General features: G+C 37.0%; 1 protein-coding gene across 9 annotated transcripts in view; it reads right to left on the reverse strand.

Annotated features, from left to right (window-relative positions):
• nlgn1 (neuroligin 1) overlaps positions 1–23195 on the reverse strand; it is a 271832-nt gene that overhangs the window by 98565 nt on the left and 150072 nt on the right. For 8 of the 9 annotated variants that reach the window (XM_042734437.1, XM_042734442.1, XM_042734439.1 and 5 more), the window contains 2 exons: positions 20761–20820; positions 15162–15314 (listed from right to left, as the gene is read on the reverse strand). In XM_042734437.1, coding sequence (XP_042590371.1) covers positions 15162–15314; positions 20761–20820 — 213 coding nt within the window. The remainder of the gene's footprint in view (positions 1–15161; positions 15315–20760; positions 20821–23195) is intronic. The other variant, XM_042734444.1, reaches the window with a different exon arrangement.

The following is a 23195-nucleotide window of genomic DNA, read 5'->3' on the forward strand; positions in this document are numbered from 1 at the left end:
TGCATTTAAAAAAAGGGATTATATGCAGTATGTGGAAACTGTAATGTGTGCACAAATTGATGCATCTATTAATTAATTCCCACATGCAGTATGTGAAACATTTTAAACAATTTTAGTGAATGGACTAGTCAATTAGATAAATGGTTCTGCAAAAGGTCACTGGGATTTAAAAAAAATAACAAAAAAAAATAATAATAATAATAATAATAATAATAATAATAATAATAATAATAATAATATATATATATATATATATATAAAAAAATAATAATAATTATTTATTTTACATTTTGTCAATACAAAACACTAACACCTCAAATCAGTTGTTTTAAATGCTATTAATGAGTTTAGACAACTCTATGTCTCTATTATGAATTATGAAAAATTTAAAAATAGGGGTATGGGAATGCACAAAAGAAAAAAAAAAAAATTCAGACAACACATTATATTGTCTGTAAAAATTAAACGTCTCGAGGTTACGTATGTAACCATGGTTCCCCAAAGGGAGCTAGATGCTGTGTCGAACACTTTGTGGTTGCTAAAAACGGCGGCGGCCATATTCATATAATCAAATGGTCTGTAACATATGGCCAATTTACACTTGTTTTTCGTGTGTGTCTTATTTACAGTATGTAAAACCACATAGCATCTCTCTTCCCAAACAGGGCTCTTCATCACCTGTTCCAGGATGCTAATGAAAACTTTAAATCGCTTGATTTGGCACTGTAGTACAATTCTGTCTCAGTGACAAGGGTATGAAATTGAAACCCGGTCATCTGTTTAAATATCCCAGTTATTGTCAGATGCTAATGAAAACAATCTTTCACGGTTAAATTTGTGTGGAGAAATTACATTAAAAAACACATAAACCAAGAGGGCCTGACTGATGAAATGCACAAGATAGAGGAGAGGCAAGGAGAACGCTCCACAATGTTCACTGCATTGCTGCCCACCGTTTCCCAGTGTTATTGCTTCTCTGTTTCTAGGATCAGACAGAGTTTGATTTCTTCCCACTAGGAAAAAAAAATCTAGAGCTGTTCTGCTTGCCTTCCCTCTGATGACTTCTGTTAATGATAATGAATTGCAGAAGCATATCTATGCCAAAACAACTCTAGCTTCGTTGTTTATACTCCTCAGTTCAGTAAATTTGTTAATCGTACAATTTTTCCAGAAGGTAATATGCATTAAAAAATAAAAAGGACCCTAAAGCTTGCATAAAAAAAAGATCTCTAGATGATATACACAATAAAAAATAATTAATAAATAATACGGTGATGTGAGTGTGCCTACTGAATAGAGTCTATTTAGCTGAAAATTACATTAAAAAGGGAACAAAAGCTTTATGATTCAATCTTAATGCTTTGTAGTTACATAACAAAGATCCCCGGGAGATCATGCACAGGTAACTGTTTAGTTTAAGCCCTCATAATATTCCCATGCTGCAATGTGATCAGTCCCTGGTCAGCTATGCAATATTTTCACCACAGAGCCGACATTTGAAGCCAGTTTTGCATGGAGATAGTCACGACTGTACATCTGTACTTACATCCAATTCAGAATAGGTCAGAACAAATGGGAGAAAAAAAAAAAAAAAAAACCTTATAAAGAATAAACTAATCACTGTTTCAAAAGAAATGCATTTATTTGAAATAGAAATCTACATTATGTAACATTATGAATGTCCTCAATGTCACTTTTAATAACTTAATGCTTTCTTACAAAACAAAAGTATTATTTTCTTTAAAAAATGGTAAACTTTAAATTGCAAGAATAAAATACATATTTTTGCACTATTTTTGTCACTTTTGATAATTTAATGTATTCTTGTAAAATAAAAGTATTTCTTAAACAAATCTTACTGACAAACCTTTAAATGGGCTGCAAGAATTTTTCAAAAAGAGTCAATTTTTTTCATAAAATAATAAATGTACATTAATATCTTATCAAAAGTACCATGATAATGAATAAAACAACCACATTTTCACCATTTTATGTGATGTTAACAGAAGAGGAAGACATATAATAAATCATGTTGCTAAACTATGAATAAATTATCATCTTAAAGGGTTTTCAAGTATAAAAATCGATTACCTTGAACATTTCCAGCAGTGGATTTGCCTCACGAGGTTTAAATACAGGCATACTGGGAAGATGCGCATAAATGGATTATCAAAAATTAATAAAACGCGCTTTTAGTTCCTTGTAAAGCATGAAACATACATAATGTCCCACCCCTACATTGGCTTGTTGAGTCGGGACAGCTGCCAGTCATTTGAGCTTGTCGAAAAATGTAGGCTCTGTTTTGCTCACATTGGCTGAATTTCTCGGAGAACCGCTATTCATGTGTCAACAATCACAGCTGAATGCACAAACAGAAAAACACTGATGGGTGACAAATTACAAAGTAAGTTGCTTTCAAATGCGTAGCACTGCATAAACAGAATGCAACATGACTGTTTCAAGCACTAGCACATGAAAATAATCAAGGATATGTCAGCGTGAGCCTAAGGGTTGTCACGGCAAATTGTCTCCGCGCACAAAAGACATCACTGATGCCATCTCCGACATCACCATTGCGCATTGGCAAGAAAATAATACGTTTGACAAATAAAATTATGACTGGCAGATAACTAACTGGCTCTTGTCTGTAGGCAGGAAGAAATATCCGTTCTGTCTTGTCACGCATTAACCTAAAAAAAGACGCAGTATGTCCTAACAGCAGCGTTTTACTCACATTCATCTCAGATTGGTGGATGACTGACAGAATGATTGACAGAAAGCCATGCTGGATCAGGAGTACGGCAGGATACTGATGTCAAAATCATTGTGATCCTGCACTGGCACAAAATAATCTACATTGTGAGAAATGATGATTGCCAATTTCTGAAAAGGCTGCCAGAGCAAAGCATGCACAAGAAAGAGATGCTTCCGTGCGATAAAAAGAGGCAAGCTGCTGAAATGAGCAGCATGGGGAAAGCACTTGAGCTCTCTGCCCTCTATATGCTGGAGAAATGCACACAAGGATGCTGGGAAATCTGTGGAGAGTCTTAACATCTGTCCACTGGCCAGGGCTGATGTCCTGCCAGCCAAAAGCTTCTTTACCCTCTGCACTAGAAACGTTTGCCACAAACAATCCCATGAGGAGCCTCAGCGGTGTCAAAGCTCTCAGATGCCAGTGTCCTTGACAAATCCTCCATTCACTCTCAATAGGAGTGACACTGAGGAGACTTATTAAGCACTACTAGATGCATGTGTGCAACATGCATTGTGAATTACGGAATACATTCAGTTGTTCATTTATAAGAAATTGATTGTGATGCCTATAAAATATAAACTAAGTTGTTTCTGGGTCATTCTGTCTTTTCCATTTTTCACATTATAGATATTCTCAAATATCTGAGAACATTTTTATTAGTTCAGAAAATTTCATGCAAATATATTATGGGTATTCAACAGTTACATATTACACTAACATTCAAAAGCTTCGGGTAGATAAAACTGAGGTCTGTGTTTTAGAAATATGTTTCTTTTGATCACCAAGACTATTTATTTGATTAAAAACGCAGTAAAATAGTAATAACTGTAAAATATTATTAAAAGTTAAATTTTTCTATGGTAATATTTTAAAATCTCATTTATTTATATGATGCCAATGTTGGAATTTTAGAATCATTACTGCAGGCTTCAGTGTCACATGATCCTTCAGAAATTATTCTGATATGCTGATTTGATGGTCAGGAAATATTTCTTATTATCACAGTTAAGAACAGTTATGCTGCATAATATTTATGTGGAATATTATTATTTTTTATGATTCAAAAGGAATAAGAAGTTCTAAAAAAATGATTTATTTAAAAAAGATCATTTCTGTAACATTACAACTATCTTTAAATGTAATTTAAATAGTTTTCATAATTTGATGCATTCTTGCAAAATAAAAGTATTAATTTCATTAAAAAAACTTTTTAACAGTACTATATGAGAGAGAGAGAGAGAGAGAGAGAGAGAGAGAGAGAGAGAGACAGACAGACAGACAGACACATTAATTTAGTCTCGAAAATTATTTTTTTATGTCAGTATTCAACCACAATGCAAAATATGTATGCAGCTTATTTGTTCAGCATATTTTCTACAAATCATCCCAAAATAAAGGAATCAGATCAAATAATGACCCAATTACAGATTGAACAATGCATCAAAATCATAACGTAAAAAAATCGAATCAAATCTTTTGCTGAACAAATATTTCCAGCACTAGTCACTACTGATAAGTCAAAAACTACTGATTCTTTTAGTCACACAGTTGGGCAGCATTGTTTACCACTGGCTGAAATGTTATTTCCAGAAGCACTGCAACAAACAGCACCACTAGGTAATCTGCCTCCATTAAGCACTTTATTAATTTTTCATAAACACCGGGTTCCCTGTAGACTTGTAATAGGAAAAACTAAGACTGGGTGGAAGCAAAATATGATGGCCGATCGTGTATGAAGAGTATAAACTGACATCCACATACACTACATGCAGCTCAATTCTGCAGTAGAATGCTCTGGACAGCCAGTGGATACTGTCAGCAGTCTTTAAAGGAGACAGTTACTATACATACAAGAATATGACTCTCAAATGGGCCATAAAATACTCTTCACATCACTTCTCCCCCTGACCCAGCGGGGGCACTTATGGGCCCATAAGGCCAGTGTCTGTAAATCCCTTCTTGATAAAAACCTGCAAACCCGATCCTTAGCTTCGCATGCTGTTCTGCAGAATGAAGATGAATGTTGATGTCCCTGCACCACAGCGACACGTTCCTGTGCGGATACAGGAAAGAGAATGAGTAATAATCGTAGAGATTAATATCAATGATCCAGTGTTCCTTTCTTGATGATTCTTGTAATTAGAACCAGCAGGGCAGAATGTAAAACAGCTGTAGCTGCTAAAACACCTGCGTCTCCAGTTTTTTGACGTTTTGTATATAAAACTTTAAGCCTGCCGCTTGGTTATTAGCTCCTTTCTGTGCTTATTTATTTATATTCTTGCCACTAGTGGGGTAGTTGGCACCATTCTTGACTCACCCCACAGCTCTCCTGTCATAATCCTTCATAGCGCATTTTTTTCCCTAGCAGGGCTGACTAATAATCACTGTGCCGCAAGGGGAAAAGAGATTGACCTTCAAAGGGATTTCTGGATTTTCTGAGGTATTAGACAATGCTGGATGCCTTTACTAAAATAACACGCTACTCAAGGACAGCAGTCAAAATATTTGTAATAGAGAGCGAAGCGAGCGCAGAGACTCAAGGGCAATAATAACGCTGGGTCATCGGATACACAGCGCACTGCAGACATTATCCGCATGTCTCTATAGGGGAAAAAGAGTCATGGTTTACTGATGACAGGCTCAGCTGATGTTGGGGGCCATCCCTGCATGTTTTAAGCCAGCAGCGTGACACAAATCTCAAGGCCCACCCATGAGCGATGACATCATGTATCGGTGTAAAACAGTAATGTTGATGGAGACAGACAATGATGTTATTGTGGGCAATTTAGCTCTCTCTTCAATACATTTATTTTCATTTAAGTCAATGCCACAATGTTATTTAATGTTTGTATGTACTGTATGTCTAGATTTATTATATATATATATATATATATATATATATATATATATATATATATATATATATATATATATATATATATATATATATATCTATATATATATAATAATAAAAAATCTCTGTTGTGAATAATTTATTATATTACAGCCAGACAGACAGACAGACAGACAGACAGACAGACAGAGAGATAGACAGACAGACAGACAGACAGACAGACAGACAGACAGATAGATAGATAGATAGATAGATAGATAGATAGATAGATAGATAGATAGATAGATAGATAGATAGATATTGAAATTTTTGACAATAATGATTAGGATGTTTACTCTGACATGATAGTTACAGTGTAAGGAAAATGTTATTTTTTGCTTCACTGTTACACTGCATGTCATTTTAAAGCAATTAAATGTAAAATTGGAATGTACCTCTGTTATAAAGACTTTCCTTGCTTTGATGCAGCTTCTATGTGGAGAAAAATCGTTCTGGATAAACCAACCATAATATAATTGGCTCACAGTGCCGTGAGGGGGCCTAGAGCCCCATGGAGGCGGCGGGGGTGTCCTGAACACTAGCAGGTACCACATACAACTTCACAAGACTCCAGAATTGGAGCCTTCAAACACGCAAAAAACAGGCTGCTCAGAAACCAGTGGAGTAAATAAGATTTTGTTGAGGCCAAACAGAATAAACGGAATTACAAGAGTCAAGAAGCTTGGGGCTGGTGACTAGAGATATAAATCTTTATCTGTTCGGGCTACAGGCTAACCTCTGATTAACAGCATTTGGGGAAATTTACAGCTGTGGATCTCCTCAGCAACAAAATCATAAATGAATCTTAGTGAAGGATCGAGGCAAGTTACAAGGACCGAGATGAATGACTTCAAGGTTCTGGAGAATGTGGTGATCTTAATCCTGATATTCGAGTATGTTCCAGTCTACGCAGGCTCCATAAACAGACAAGATGGAAAGACCATCAAAAGTCAAGGTATTTCTAAATCGCAGAGGGATCATTCAGAGTCCCGTTTACAATTTCAAAATGAGACGTACCAGCGGCCATACACTCGGGCCCTAGATCTATGCACAAACCTTTATAAGTAGAAAAAGCTCATTTCACTTATCTCTTACTTCTAGAGTACATAGGACACAGAATATCAAAACCCAAAGATAATCACAACCCCGACTGCTCCGTACAAACGTGCCTTGTCCTGTCTTGCCCTTACTGATAAAAGTGGGGCTGAAAATGCTGACAGAATATCAGGGCGGAAAAAAAGTTATTTTCCAAAAGCGTCCCTTGTTCTGACCTCTAAAATGAGTCTTGAGTTAAAAGGCTGGTAAATCAATATGCAGGACCACATCGGCAAAAGAATATTGTATGCAAGGCAGCAGCACCCAAAAGAATACAACTTCACCCTAAAATCATGCCTTAATTTACGCATCCTCATGTTGGAGCCCACTGACTTCCACTGTCTAAGAAAAACATAATTTTATGTTCCACAGAAGAATGAACTGTGAACTAAAGAATGCAAACTATTCCATTGATTGAACTATCCTTTTAACATAAATGTGGCAGAACCGTTAGGTACTGTAAAAAGGGAAAGGATTTCTGGAGAATCTCCATGGGAATTGTAATTGAATGTAATGCATGGGGGGTGAAAACCTAAGCACCAAACCAAAGATTTGTTCCACCCTCTGAGGTTTACACGCAATCCACCCTGGCTCAGAGGGTTCCCTGGCTTTGGTCCTGCAGCGTAGTTCATTTCTGAGGTGTTAAACATGTCCATCTGTTTTCCCCAGGCAGAAGCTACAGCGCCACGTGAATCCCGGCGAGCACCTTGATCATCCGCAGTGGCAGTTGGTCTCAGCCGAAAAGCCCACAAGCGGACCCAGCTAATCTTTGGTGCCATGGCAGAGATGGGTGGAGGCACATGGACACATCCATCTGTTGGGAACCTCTTGCTTAACAGAGTGTGTGGCTGCAGTGTGGCTGGAAGTGAGGGTGGTTAACCTGACAACAAGTCCCAGACATGGGAGAGGCCTCCTCCTTGCTCTGGGCTTTACATTACTTGAGCTTCACATGCAACTGGGGTTGAGCTCAATTTCTCTCCCTGATACAGTAAATAAAACCTGAAGGATACAGGCAGTAATTTCATCCTCAAAAATAAGATAACTTCCTTCCCCAAACAAATCGGAGGCTGCTGGTTTGATTGTTTGGTCCAGTGTTTAGTTCCTTCCCATTTCATTTTACAGTTCCATATACTACTGTTAAAAAGTTAGGGGTAAGAAAGATTTATTTTTTTGAAAAGTCTGAAAAGTCAGTTTCAAATAAAAATTAAGCAGCACACTGTTTTCCACACTGATTATAATCAGAAATGTTTCTTGATGCTGCAGCAAAATCAGAAAATTAGAATGAATTTTGAAGGCTTATGTGACCATGAAGACTGACGTAATTGCTGCTGATTTTTATTTTTATGTATGTTTTTAATCAAATAAATGTAGCCTTGAAACTATAAGTCATAAAGTGCAAATATTTATAACTAAATTTAGAGCAGAAAATAATTTTGCCATTATTTCAAATAATCACATAATTTGGAAAGGAATCAGGATGAGGAATTTAATGAATTGCAATTAAGTGTGATTAATTTTAATTATATATATATATATATATATATATATATATATATATATATATATATATATATATATATATATATATATATATGATGCAAGACCTTTGAAACTCTACAATTATTTTCCAAACTTTTAAATGTGGCTTTAAAAGTCAACATTCAAAGAGTTTCTTGACAAAATTTAAGAATAACAATTGTTAATTACAATTTAGTTATTTTTATGTCCTTGCTTTCACATTTAAATTAAAAGTCTGCATTCTGTTTACCTCCATTCAAATTCAGGAATTAGAATTATTCAAATTGGAATTTATACTTACTTATAGGGATACTCCACCCCAAAATGAAAATTTTGTCTTTATTTACTTACCTCCATGTCGTTCCAAACCCATAAAAGCTCCGTTCGTCTTCGGAACACAATTTAAGATATTCTGGTTGAAAACCGGGAGGCCTGTGACTGTGCCATAGACTGCCAAGTAAATAACAGTTATGACATGCTCTTCTGTATCATCTGCGCCACAAGGATGGGCTGTTTCTATGTGTATTTAGCTTTGATTTGAAAGAAAACAGCACATCCTTGTGGCGTGGATGATACAGAAGAGCACATGGAGCATACAGTGATATGAAGAGACTGCTGACAAAGGAATTGTTGAATAAAGTAGTAATTTTGTTTGCTTCGCTTACAAAAAGTGTTCCCGTCACTTCATATAACCCAGATTGCACGTCTGATGGCAGATGGAGTATTCTGATGACGACTTTTATACCTTTTATGGACCTTGACACTGTTATTTACTTGGCAGTCTATGGGACAGTCACAGGCCTCCCGGTTTTTATCCAAAATATCTTTTGGAACGACATGGGGGTAAGTGATTAATGACAAAATTTTCATTTTGGGGTGGAGTATCCCTTTAACTCAATTGGGAATGGCACAAAACCCTGGTAGCAAAGAAGCTATACTTTTGGCATCCCTAGTAAAATGGGAAAGTTCAAAAACAAACAGAAATCTGCCATCAAAAAGACTCTCATCAGCACCAAAAGATCTTTCCTCTTCCCAAGATCCCTAGGGATTATGATACTCCACAGAGAGAAAAGTGTCACCACAATATCATTAACTCGTGCTTTAAGTCCAGGAATGCATGAAATCATGATGTCAAACGTCCATTGTGGATTCAACAGCACACCAAATTTGACTACTTATTAATATCTACATTGAGTCCTGGGGCAATCCAAATGTCAGTGGAATCAGGCCAAAACTAGGAACTGAGAAAAAGAGATAGCGAAAGGTAGTGAGAGAGACTTTGGAGAAGAGGAGGAGAAGCCGTGAGTAAGTGAGTGGGCCCAGATGGACATCTGCTGCGCTCTTGCAGGCTGAACTAATCCCTTTGGTTAGCGGTGCTCACAGGGTAAAGCCTCTCTGATGGCAGATGTCCTCTGTCCTCTGTCGCTTGCCTTTTTGCCCTCTACCAATGCAGCCACCAGTCATGACCAATGAGGCCCATTACTTAGAACAAGGCACATGCACATTCTAAAGACTACTAGACTACTAAATCTGCAGGGTAGTGCTATTAAATCTGTAGGGTAGCATGAAAGCTGGGTCAAAACCATAGGTGGCAGTGATACATGATGCTGCCTAATGTCTAAGTCTAAGCTTTTCAAAGTGGAAGAACAAAATGTTATATCTATCTACATCTATCTATCTATCTATATATATATACACACACACACACAGTTTTTTTTAAATGTTTTTTAAAACAAGCTTCTTGCTCAACAAGGCAGCAGAACTAAAATACTTAATAAAATTACAGTTTTTATTGTATTAAAATAACAGTTTTAATATATTTCTATGAAATACATTTATAAAATACGGTTTATTCCTGTGATGGCAAAGCTGAATTTTCAGCAGCATTTTAAGTCTTCAGTGTCACATCCTTCAAAAACCATATTCATATGCTGATTTAGTGCTCAATAATATTTTCAGTGGAAGTGGGAATAGGCCTACTTTTTATCTTTGAAAACATTTTGATAAATGCATCCTTGGCTAAATAAAATAATAATTTCTTTCAAAATAATAATAACAAATCTTACTGACTGATAATATACTTGAATTACTTAAAAAATATAAAAAAATAAACAGAATATCATTTCACACAGGCATGTTTGAGATTTTACATTATTTAATTAGAATATTTTTAAATCATGAATTTATGAATTAATCATGTTTTCTTATTATTATTATTATTAAAAGATCATTAATACACATACACACAGATTTTTTTTATACTTTTCAATGGATTTTTGTGAAAAGACAAAAGTGTGGGTAAACTGACCACCCGAATCAACACAAGTCCAAAACACCCAGTACTAGCTAGCATTGGAGAGGCAAAATAATGGACAATGGATGATCCCAAACAGTTGTTAAATGCTTGTTAAGATTAATAAACACCCTCCAATGAAGCATCTCCCCAGACACACTGCTTCCTGAGTAGGGTCAGACATCATACATGCTTCTTTAAAGACCCTGTGGCGTGCTTACGCTTAAGCAACCATATGACTGAGGGGAATGAGAGAGAGAGAGAGAGAGAGAGAGAGAGAGAGTGAGAGAGAGAGAGAGAGAGAGAGAGAGAGAAAGTAGATGATAAAGGACACAGCACTGAAGGCAAAAACAGAGAGAAAGCGAGAGAGGTGGAGCTTGGAGAAAGCAAAAGACTAATGAAACTGAAACATCAGGGGTATTTGTTTCAAGAGAGAAAAAAAAAATTAATAAGCATGAAAAATAATAATCCTCAACACTGGGCCACATGGAATGATTAAAGCAAAACAGCAAACCAATTATTACAGGGTGAGCAATGGGGTAAAGTCTTGACAAAGAAGTAAACTACTGAACTAACCGGCGCGTGAGCGCACACACCTCTGCCGCCGACTGCATCTGTTTTACACCAGCGCAGCATTCAGCCAACCACTCACACACTGACTAACAAGCGCTGATGACTCAAATCACAACCCATTTATATCTAGTTAACAGTTCTACTGTAATTCAGTGCGTCATTCACGAGCAGAGAGCGATGCTCTTTAAAAAAAGGAATTAAAAAGCAGTAGAGAGGATGTGATATTAATATGCTTTGTCTTCATGTTTTTTTTTGGGGGGGGGGGGGGGGGTTCCCAATGAAAAAGTTCTGAGTAATTTGCGTAAGCTTCTTGTTTCGTGCAGTGGAAGACCAAAGAGCCATTCGACGAAACCAGCTAGAAACATCAGCCTGGCCAGGACTGGACTATATTACATCAACTAAAACCATCTTAAACCAACTTAGACTTTTAGGCTTTTTTCCATTTGCTAGATCATTTTTTTTTTTTTTCAAATTTATTAAGGGTCACATTTACCTTGTAATCCAGATGTACTGTAAATCCAGTCATTTCAATAGAAATTTAGTTTGTGAAAAAGCTAAACAGGCAAGTTGGTCAAGCAAATTCGCTGTGTTTACCAATAGAAAGCTGCTTGGTTTGGAAGTTACTTAGACATGCCAAATTTCTTAATTGCATAAAAAACGCTTTGCATTGCTTTGAACGTTTTCTATAGATCCCACCTTCTCACATGCTACAATGTTTTCCAAAACAATAGGAAAACAAAGCCAAAACCCAGATATTTTGGACATATGGTTACCATAAGTTTGTAACCTGTGAGCATATATGGACAAACAACTGATAAATGGACCAGCTACCTTCCGTTTGCCCTCAAAATCTCATCAAAATTTCGCTAGTGTAACCACACTTTAACCCTAGTAATTTATTCCGTATGGGTGTGGTCCTATTTTAGGTTTAACACCTTTTGCTATTGGCTGGACAGTTGCTGAAGAGAATTGGGACGCCGGCAAAAAAAAATATGGTGGCGGTGCTCGGTAAAACGGGCCCTTATGCCAGCTGATTAGCTGTCGGAGAGCAGTTTTATTCAGGGGGGCATGACGAGAGCGACTCGCTCCATAAATCTATAACAGTTGTGATAATGACACTCAGACTGTGTGCAGTGCTATAATCCATTAGGCTCTCTCACCATTGCAGCACCTTTCCCAGAAGCTGCTCCGGAGCTTAGCCGAACCCCAAACATCCATGAGAAAAACATAGCAACAATAAATTAAGGGTTGTGGCATGCGGGCACATGCTTAAACCCCCTAATGGATCTGTGTGCCTTAGCTAGAAAAAAATAGCCAACCATCAGGAGTGGATTTGTTATAAAAAGCTAAGGGTGACTGAGGGAAGATGGCTGCGAGCTGAATCATTAGTGGAGAAAGATCACATTGGGCCTGATGTACTGTGAGGACTCTGATGCAAATAACTGAGGTTAATTTCAAAATTCATTCTTGAATTTTTATGAAGCACAGGCTAACGACACACAATAACAGATGCCTCATGCAACGAGCATATTAGCATCTTCCAGCATACTAACACTGGTCAAAATGGTGACTTATACTGCACAGATGTCAACAACTTCATTAAACTGATCATAAAAACCCTGCTAAGATTTAAGGTTTGTGTGTTTGTGTTTTTTTTTGTTTGTGTGCTGTGTTTTTTTGTGTGTGTGTAACCAGCAGTGAAATGTGAGTCAGGTCCGCTCCATGGACAGTGCTATTATTAAAGAATACAACACAGAGGAAAATATACATAAATATAGGTATGAAAAAATGAAATAAAAAAGTAAACAATAAAAATATAAGTATAAAATACAATTAAAAAAGTATACTGTATATATATATATATATATATATATATATATATATATATATATATATATATATATATATAGATTAGAAAAAAAATGTGCATGAAAGTATACTGTAGTCTTAAATAGTAAGATACACAGGAATGTACAAGAGGCGAATGTGCAAACAGGTTGTGACACTTTCAATATGTCAATATGAGGTAGAGAATGATGAATATCTTACTGATTAAGTGATTATTAAGTGGAGACATGTAGATGTTAAGAGGCTGGTTTTGAGTTTAGCAGCCTGATGGGCTGGGGGAAGAAACTCCTCCTAAGTCTCTCAGTTTTTGCCATCAGGCTACGGAAGCGCTTACCAGATGGCAGCAAAGTGAAAAGACCGTTGCTAGGGTGCTTTGAGTCCTTGAGGATTTTAACAGCTCTGCTTTTGCAGCGTTTGAGGTAGATGTCCTGCAGCGAGGGGAGAGCAGTCCCTGAGATGCGCTCAGCTAAGCGCACAACTCTCTGCAGGGCTTTGGAGTCTTGACTGGAGCTGTTCCTATACCACACTGAGATACACTGAGTCAATACACTTTCTATGGCCCCTGAATAAAAAGTTTTCAGGATTGCTGGGGAAACCCAGAATTTTCTCAGCTGTCGCAGATGGTACAGTCTTTGCCTGGCTTTATTAACCTGTGTTTGAATTTGGGTAGACCAAGTCGGGCCCTCGGAGATGTTAACACCAAGGTACTTGAAGCTGCTCTCCCTCTCCACAGGGGTCCCACTGATCTTAAGAGGAGTATAGGGCTGCTGCTGTCTCTTCCTGAAGTCAACAATCAGCTCTTTAGTTTTACTCACATTCATAGAGAGACAACTGTCCTGGCACCATGATGCGAGTTTCTCTACCTCATCCAAGTATGCGGTTTCTCATTTATTGTTGGAAATGAGGCCCAGAACCACAGTATCATCAGCAAATTTGATAATAGACGTGGAGCTGTGGGAAGACACGCAGTCATGTGTGTAGAGAGAGCAGAGCAGGGGACTCAGGACACAGCCCTGTGGGGCTCCTACATTCAGGGAGCCCAATCAGGATGATTGTTATAGATATAATATATCTATAACAAGCCTTTTTGAACAAACACCTCACAAATTGACCAGTGTATGAGTTATAGGAGTTATAGTGACCTATAGCTCTTATTTAATTGACAAGTTATCACTTTGACAGACATTCGTTGCAATGATTCATCCATGCTTTTACTTTTGAAGATCAAATTGACCCTGCATGACAAATCACAGCTTAAGAATATATAATATAGAATATATATATATAAAAGATCAGAAATATTTGTTCCTCAAAAAGGTTTTGGTGGCTTTATCAGGTCCGTTATTTTAGTTACTCTACATTCACTCTTGAGAATAGAAGCATTTCTCTTTTTCTCCAGCATGGTGAAACAAAGGTTTATGAGTGTTTTCATCATTGGAAGTTGTATAAAATGAAAACACTAACTGATGTATAATGAACACAATGATACATTTGTATAAGAGCAGACAAATCTGATTCCACAATCTGAGAAAAGCAGATTTTATCGAAATGACTTTCTGTGCTAACTGTATTTGTACATAACAAAAATAACACTTAACTTTCCTCTGATAACAGATGCTCCATAAACAGACAACTGGAATCTGGCAAACATCTTATCTTGTAGAAACTATCCAAAGCTTATTAATCCAACACCATTTGCTTCATCTTATCTTGTAGAAACCATCCAAAGCTTATTAATCCGACACCATTTGCTCGAGGCAATCTCAATCATTAAATAAAAATCCCCAATTGAAAAATTACAATAGACAGGAGAAGAGGAATAGCGATGGGGAAAGGGTCAGAAACAGACACAGCTAGAGGCTGTTGTTCTGCGATTGAAACCGGAAGGTCATAAAGCTTTGATAGTTCCAGTATTTACTATCACCTTAAATCATGTACAACTACAGCAAACTTTTCTATAATAAGTTTTCATGCACGCACGCTGCTGTAGAGAACCATTGCCACTTCACCTGTTTTATGCTTATGAGCTTGAGGCTATTCACAGGCAACTAATTCATCATTCATTGGAGGAAAATAGTACCTCAGTTCGAGAGAAACAAAGCTAAAGCAAGTCATTCGGAGGATAGTGTGAGACCAGGAACTCTAATGCATGATGGGTAAAGTTCAGCAAAAATGGAATTGCTTACCGAGCACACCAAGCCGATAGTTCACGGTTATGACGATGACGTTGCCGTAACTGGCCAAGATGCTTCCATCGAACATATTTGCTGTTCCTTCCATGTACGATCCTCCATGAATGAAAACCATCACAGGTTTGGGGCTCCCGCTTTCACGAATGTCTGGAAAAAGGAGGGTAGAAACGATTAAACGACAAATTACTGTAGACAGCTGGAAATGCATTCAGAGCTGAGGGCTCCCATTTTGCTCAAATTGGCCACATTGGCTTTATTTTTGAGACAAGATCGGTTTTAGAAATGAGCTCATTAATTTCCTAGGCAATACGAATGTCATGTTCCTGGTGATCAACTTTTTTTTTCTTAAGAGGCCTGTCAGTAATAAAATGTGGGCATTAAAATGGGCATTTTAATTTCCAAAGTAATGCTTTGAATTAACTAAGGTTTTGAAAGAGGACTAAGAAACAAGAGGGCAAACTCAAAGTACGGGGGCCTTGTCTGTGCTCTCCGAATGGGATCCGCCTGCCGCTTCACCTCATCTTCTCAGATCCCATATTTCTCTTAGCACTAAAAATGGCACACTTTTTAAATTTCCATACATTGCTTAGGCAAAGTAATCCACTTTGGGAAAATGGTCTCTGTCCAAGAGGGAGGTATTTTCAAAACACAAATGTGATGCAGATGATAACTTTCGTCTTGCTTGAGGGAGAGTGCCATTTCATCATGGTTGCAAAGCCTTCACATAAATCTCAGTTATTTTATTGGGCGTGCAGAGACCTGCTTCAGGGAGGTCTCGTAACAAGTGAAAAAACTAATGAAAAAAAGCAATAATTTTCTAAGACAATTTTCTTAAGGTCCCTAAACAAGACCACCACTTGCCAAATGTGTGTGCACACAATAGTTTTTTTTTTTTTTTTTTTTTTTTTATCCGTCATTTGTTTTCTCTTCTCATTTCAGTTAACTTATTTTCTCTCTTCTTCTTGTAAAATGCTCCACGTGAGATTGCATACAATTGATCTTCTGTATCAGGTGATTTAATGTCTCATCACCTTCTCATCTCATCTCATTCCTTTCTGTTCCGTTCCATCTCTTTTCCTATTCCAAAATGCTCAATGCAAAACACACATAATGGGTTTGTCATTGTCAGGCAACGTAAATGTCTTGTCTTATCTTATCCCTTCTAGTCTCATTTTGTCTCAGCTGGACCCACCCTGTCCCATCTCTTCTGTTCTTCTCTTCCAGAATACTTAAAGTGAGCTTGCACACAGTACAGTAGTTCTTCTTCATCAGTCAATGTAATTTCTTGTCTTGTCTCTTTTCGTGTCCTCTGACCTTGTCGTGGCCCTGGTCCTTAAATGTTTAATGTGAGATTCTCCCCTTTACCCCCATTGTGTCCCATCACAATTTTAGCCTCTTGAAAAGGGCTCACAGTGAGATGAGTATTCTTTATCAGGTAACGTAATGTCTCATGTCATCTCATCTTTCTTTGTCTCTTAATGCCCCATCTTGCTTCTTCTTTCCAAATTCTCAAAGTGAGATTTGCACAGTGTTCTTCAGATTCAGGTGACCAAACGTTTTTCTAATTTCTTTTCTTTTCTCATCCCATCTCCTCTTGTCTCACCTCCTCTGCCCATCTCATCTAATTTCTTCTTCGCTTCATCAGACATGAAAGGTCTCATCTTCTCTATTTTGGTCTCATCTCACTCCTTTTTATGTCTTTTCTTTTCTTGCAAAATGTTAAGCATAAGATTTTCTCACAACAGTTTTTCTTCATCGGGCAACATAATGTCTCCTCTTGTCCCATCCCATCTCTTTTGTTTTCCTCTTGCAAAATATAGATTTGTACTAAATGATTCTTCTTTATCAGGCCATCTAATGTCTCTTCTAATTTCTCATCTCATCTTGTCTCTTGCCTTCCAGTATTTGCTTTTCCCAGAAATGTTTTGGCTTTGAATGAAATGTGCTTTGTTAAGCTCTGATCATGCAAAAAAGATCTTAAGATTCATATATAATTATGTGGCTTTTTTAAATGAAGCATTAATTATCTTACATTCATTTTGATGAATGAACCAAGTGACTCATAAACCTCAGAAGAATGTAAACTAGCCCAGTGAGTCTATCAGTGTCCAGTTGGAGGAAATGACAGGAAGTGATTCTTTGGAGACATGAATACTACATTGATCCCTGTCATCTTTTCAGACTGACAGAAATAATCCCCATCTGCAGGCCAGAGTTCACTTGTGCATGCGCACACCAGTCTGTTTGTATTCTTCTAAGTCTTTTTTAAATGTCATATGTCAACGATAAGTCCAGTGTACTGTGGCCTTTCTCCAAAACGTCACTCCTAAATGATAACATGACTGGAGTTTTTCTGTCAATGATGAAATGCAACCGACCGACTATGCCCTGACTAACAAATGCTAAGCTGTGTTTCGAAAACGGTAAGGTCAGTAGAGACCCATATGTGCACCGTGCTCATTCTTTTTTTTGTCCATAAAATTAAAGCCAGTGGGGTCCAGAGTTGTCTTCCACTTCCACTGAATGGACAAAAATAGTTCAAATCTTCTTCAAACGATCAAACTATGTGTTTCGCAGACAAAAGAGAGTCACAAGAATTTGGAGATTTGTTCTTTTGCATAACCCAATTCTTTGGAATTTTGATCTGGAACAATCTAAGACCACATACTTACATTGTCTCTCGGGCCTACTGCCACAGATTACTTGAAAAAGTCAATAAACGTTGTACCCTTCATACTAAAGCGCCAGATTAATGAACGTGTCAGAAGTGGCTATTGATTTTGGTGATAGTTTGCTTTAGTAAATCTCCAGCAAATAGTCATATCTGGAGAATCCCTTGGCTTTTTTGAAGTTGTTATATACAGTATGATTGATGATCCAAGGATATGGCCCGTATGCAGCTTTTATATTGAAAAGAAAAATGTAAACTAATTAGAATATATATTAATATCTGTGAGTGGGCCACTGATGTGATAAAGCCAATTACTGGATCTATGAAATAAAATCAGAAGACCTGTTCGGTGAGAACTGTCGCCGATGCCACGGCAGCTGGTATAAGCAGTGTGCAGTAATAAGGTAGCGTTATGTCTACATAATTAATGTGCGCTCTGTGTCTCCTCTCAGCCGCAGCTGTCTAAGAGCCAAACAGTGGCCCTTTTCCACTTTGCAAAAAGCGCACGCAGATAGGCCACAGGAATTTGAATAAACGTGTTTACTTAAATGTTGAGCTCGTTCGGCTACATGAATTCACTCATACGTTGGATTAAAAAGCATTACTGAAGCACTTTCAAGCGAAACTTGATGAAAACTGTGGTAATTTAGGTCAAGCTGTTTCTAGTAGTGCTGTCAAACGATTAATCACGATTAATCGCAGCCAAAATAAAAGTTTTTCTTTAAATAAAATATGTGTGTGCTATGTATATTTATCATGTATATATAAAAACACACATACAGTTTATATTTGTAAAATTTTACATGTATATATTCATATTCATATAATTTATTTTATATATAAATATATTTAATACATAAACATAACATTTTTTTAACTATATACATGCATGTGTGTGTGTTTATATTTACATAATAAATATACACAGTACACACATGTATTATGTAAACAGAAACTTTTATTTTGGATGTGATTAATCACAATAAATAATTTGACAGCACTTGTTTCTAGGTATGTCAAAAGTAAGGATTTCACATGTTAAACTACTGTCCGAGTCGGAAATCACCTGATTTTCAACAAGATAAGAGCTCATGACAAGCAGAATTTGTCGGTAAACCGTGACCTTGGAGTATTATGACACACCGTGTTTACTATTCTGTTTAAAGTCCTTAGTAGATGTTTCAATTACGTTAAAATAAGTACAACGTAACATAAGTAAACTGTTAAAACTAGCGACGTCACAAACATTTTACTCACTAGCAAATCAACAGCTACGTTTCAGGTTAACACAGTATAGGTTTCTGAAAAAAAAAAAAAACAAGCTAGCGCAATAACTAACGAACTAAGGTAACATGCATTGTTTAATACATTTTTATAGTGTAGAATTCAAAAGCAATTCATTGATTTAAATTTTATAGCAAAATATTTAGTTGAACGATGTGGTTCATGACTAGATTTCTTTTTAATTTCATTTTTCAACTATTTCATATAAAGTTTTAGTTTTATTTAGAGTAAATCTGTTCAATTATCCGTTCAAGCTTAATGGTGTGACTTTGTTTATTTGTTCATTTAAAGAAGTAAAGTAGTTTCTATTACTTTCTTACTACAGCACATTGAGTAACTAATAAGAAATGTTTTCAAAAAAGCTTCCCAACACCCAACGATGTACCTGAACCAACGAAGGCTCGGGCTGAAAGTTGGGGTTGTTTAGGCAAATCCTTGAAAACAAGAAGCTGGAACAGACGATCACTGAAGACGTCTTAAAAGATCCACCATAGATCTGAGAAAGCATGTTGCAGTCATAGGGAATCTCCTGGTTTTTGCAGTACTTTTGCAGCCATTGTAGCTTGATGTACGACATATACTTGATGGGCAGCTGCAGGTGTCCTGAAGGTAATTCAGACCAGGACTCTGAAGATGCTGAAGTTTGCGGCTGATGTTGGCGATGAGTGTTTTCCCAGTACTGTATACCGTCGGGCCTGCTTAAGAGGATTACTCTGTCGGTTTTCAAGAGAGTTCATGTGAGATACTCTGCGGGATTCTCACTGTATATTTGTGTTGCTGTAATCTTTTGATGTGCAGATCAAAGCGAGCAGGCTCTTTCCTGGTTTTAGCCTCCTCTAATTGGTTCTTATTTCATTTGATTATACAGGAGACAGTCTTCACTGGGCTTCTGTTCTGACATGAACACGAAAAGAAATGCTTTTATCACATACAGTCACTCAGGGATTATTATCATTAGAATCTGTACCTCTTTTACAGTTTACAGCCCAGGCATTTAATCGATGTGTTAATTTGTTGTGCATCTCTATAGATTTTTGCACAACCACTAAACATCAGGCAATTGAAAGTCATCTCAACGGCTGGACAGTAATGACTACTGATGCACAGTCTGATGGAAATGCAGACTTGGCATTTTGGATTCCAGGAACATACAATGTTGCGTAGGAAATTTTTGCAGGGGGCTTCTGGTTGAATTTTGGAAATTTATCAATCTGGGATTTTTCTTTTTTTTTTTTTAAACAAGGGGATTACCTCAGAATATATAGATATATATTTTTAAAAAGGCAGAAGGGTCGAAAAATCATGCAAAAAGAGTTAAGAATTAATATTAGGAACATTAGTTTGTTTGTTTGCTTGTTTTCGGTTTGTTTAGGTGAGATGCAACATATAAAATTAAAAGGAAATGATACTAAAAAATATTCAAGCAAAATCCTATGAAGGGTTATTAACAATTATGTGTATCTGGAATGACGGGGGACAGGTCACATCAAGCAAAAACGACAAAACACATCCAGCAAAAAACGAGCAAGAAAAAAAATCTCCACTCTCAAAAAAGGACAAGAAATTTAAGAAAAACAAAGAAGAAAAAACCGGAGGGTTCCTTGTCATGCATATCAGTTTTGCATCAAAAAAAAATACCTTCATCCTCAGCACCGTCATTATCAGCTAAATCATCATTCTGTTTCTTTGAAAGAGGACCTAGGATCAAGAATGGAAAAGATGGAGCAGAGAGAAAATACAAGAGCAAACAAGCCTTCAAAAAGTGCTTCAAAGACACAAAGAACTCGCATTGAAATCCTTGGCTTTAAAAACGATAGCGTATTTAACCAAAAAAAAAACCAGAAAGAAAGAAAATCAGAATAGAAGATTTAAGCTAAAAATTAAACGAAATAAACATGTTTAGATGTTTACAAAATTGTAAGACAGAAAAGAAACTCCTTACTGCCTTACTGATTCATGTAACAGTACAAAATAAGATATTCATTTCAAGTCAAAAATATTTCTTGCCTGATTATCAAGGGGACCAATGCTGGGTTTTGACAGTCAAAAATGTTTTAACATGTTTCTCTTTTTGCAATAATGCACAGCATCTTCCAAACACATTCAACAGCCAATGCACTGCGTTGTTATTTGACACCTGTGGCTCATTTTACAGATAATACCTGATTTATTAATTTGACTGATTATTAAAGGAAACATCCAGTTGTGAAAAGACTATGTTTGCAAGTATAAACAAGAATCTACATGCTCACCGGTTGCTTTTTATTCTGCAAATTAATGCAGAGAGGCACAGAAGAAATAACAACGCAAGTCAGAGGCCGGTTAAGATTAATACTGTTTTCTTGCTTATTGTTTTCAGTGATATAGTTTCAGACTCGAGAATGTGGGAAACACTCACACACGCAGACGTACAACATACACAGATGAACTTGTGCATGCAGGAAGCTCATTTAAAATAAGCCAACACTAAGCCAATGATTTCGGTGCACATGCAGGGGTGTGTATAGTGTGTGCATGTGAGAGAGAGAGGGGGGCAGGAGGACTAGTGGATGAAGCAGCTCTCTCAGCCAAAAGTCAATCTGTCCATTTAATCAGACAGCTGGGGCAAAAACTCATGACCCACACATTCTAATGGACCACACAGGGGAATGGAGAGGGCCGTGCACTGCATTGCGTCCATTTTATTTTGGTGAAGCTCTGTGTTTCCTGGTCTGGGCCAAAACCTTTGAAACTCCAAAAATGGATTGAAAATGACAGCTGCTGTTTTGAATAAAAACATTGTTAATATTTAAGGCTGTTCCTCTCAGATTTTCTCTGAAAAAGAAATAAACATTGTGCATTTGCATATAAAAACAGGTTAAACACAACAGATAAATATTCAGTGCAATGAATCAGGTCAATCAATGCCCTGCGTACACAAAAATTCATGGAGAAAGTGGGGGGGGGTGTAAAACATTTGATTAGATTAAAAGTACATTCATTGTCATCACAGAAAGCTATTGCAAATAGCTTGCAAACTGATTTGCATTTAAACAAAATATTGGGCCAAATCCGGTAACAAACAGACAATAAATGACACACACACACACACACACACACACACACACACACACACACACACACACACACACACACACACACACACACACACACATGTATTTATATGTGTGCGAGTGTGTGTGTACACAAAGTCATTAATGGGTTTCATTTATTTGTTTAATAAATTACACTTAAGAAAGTAAATTTAATTAATAATAATTATAATACTTTCACTGAAGTTGACCCAGCGGCATAAATAGAAATCATTTTAAGTGTTTTAATCACCCTAAGCAGCCCTGCAACAACAAAATAATTTAATAAATAGCAAGTCCAGACCAAGAATTGACTAAATCCTTATCTGACAACACAACTACCACAAATAAGCTCTCACAATAACATCAGCTGTAATGAAAATGACCTCAATATCCCTGTCTTGCAGCCTCACAGTTCTGTGGCTTATTACACAGAATTATTTTTATCAGTAGATAATTGCTTTGAGAGCAATCTTTATTATACAGGGTGAAGAATGTGAGCGCTGTCCAGACTCCAGCTGACATGAGGGCCAGGGGTGAATGGAGCAAGCAGACAGGCAAAGGCTGAGATCAGGCCTAAGTGAGGCCTGGCTTAGAGTTAATCTCGCCATCAGTCCAAAACATGTTTCCATCCGATGGGTAAAAACAGTCAAAATAAGACTCTACAGAATATCAACAACTATAAAATGCATTTTATTTACTAGATTTACATTGACACTACTAGTGCTCCTATGGCTGACACACAAAGCCGAAATGTCAGCAAGGACAGTTTATGCGGTGTGTTACACACCATTGGCACTAGTTGGATCCTGTCGGTGGCTTATTGGCCGATTGAGCATGTTGAATCAGTGTCAGGTGTTTGGTAAGAGAGCTTACTCCGATTGGCTATTCAGCTTAGCGAACCAGTGCATGAGACGGAAAACAAAAGCAAACAAACGATGAAGTCAAGAGGGCACTCACAGACTGTTCTTCTAAGGGGGTGTTTATACAACGGTTTTACAT

The sequence above is a fragment of the Cyprinus carpio genome, chromosome B11 (assembly GCF_018340385.1).
Source record: "Cyprinus carpio isolate SPL01 chromosome B11, ASM1834038v1, whole genome shotgun sequence".
In the NCBI taxonomy this organism is placed as follows: Eukaryota; Metazoa; Chordata; class Actinopteri; order Cypriniformes; family Cyprinidae; genus Cyprinus; species Cyprinus carpio.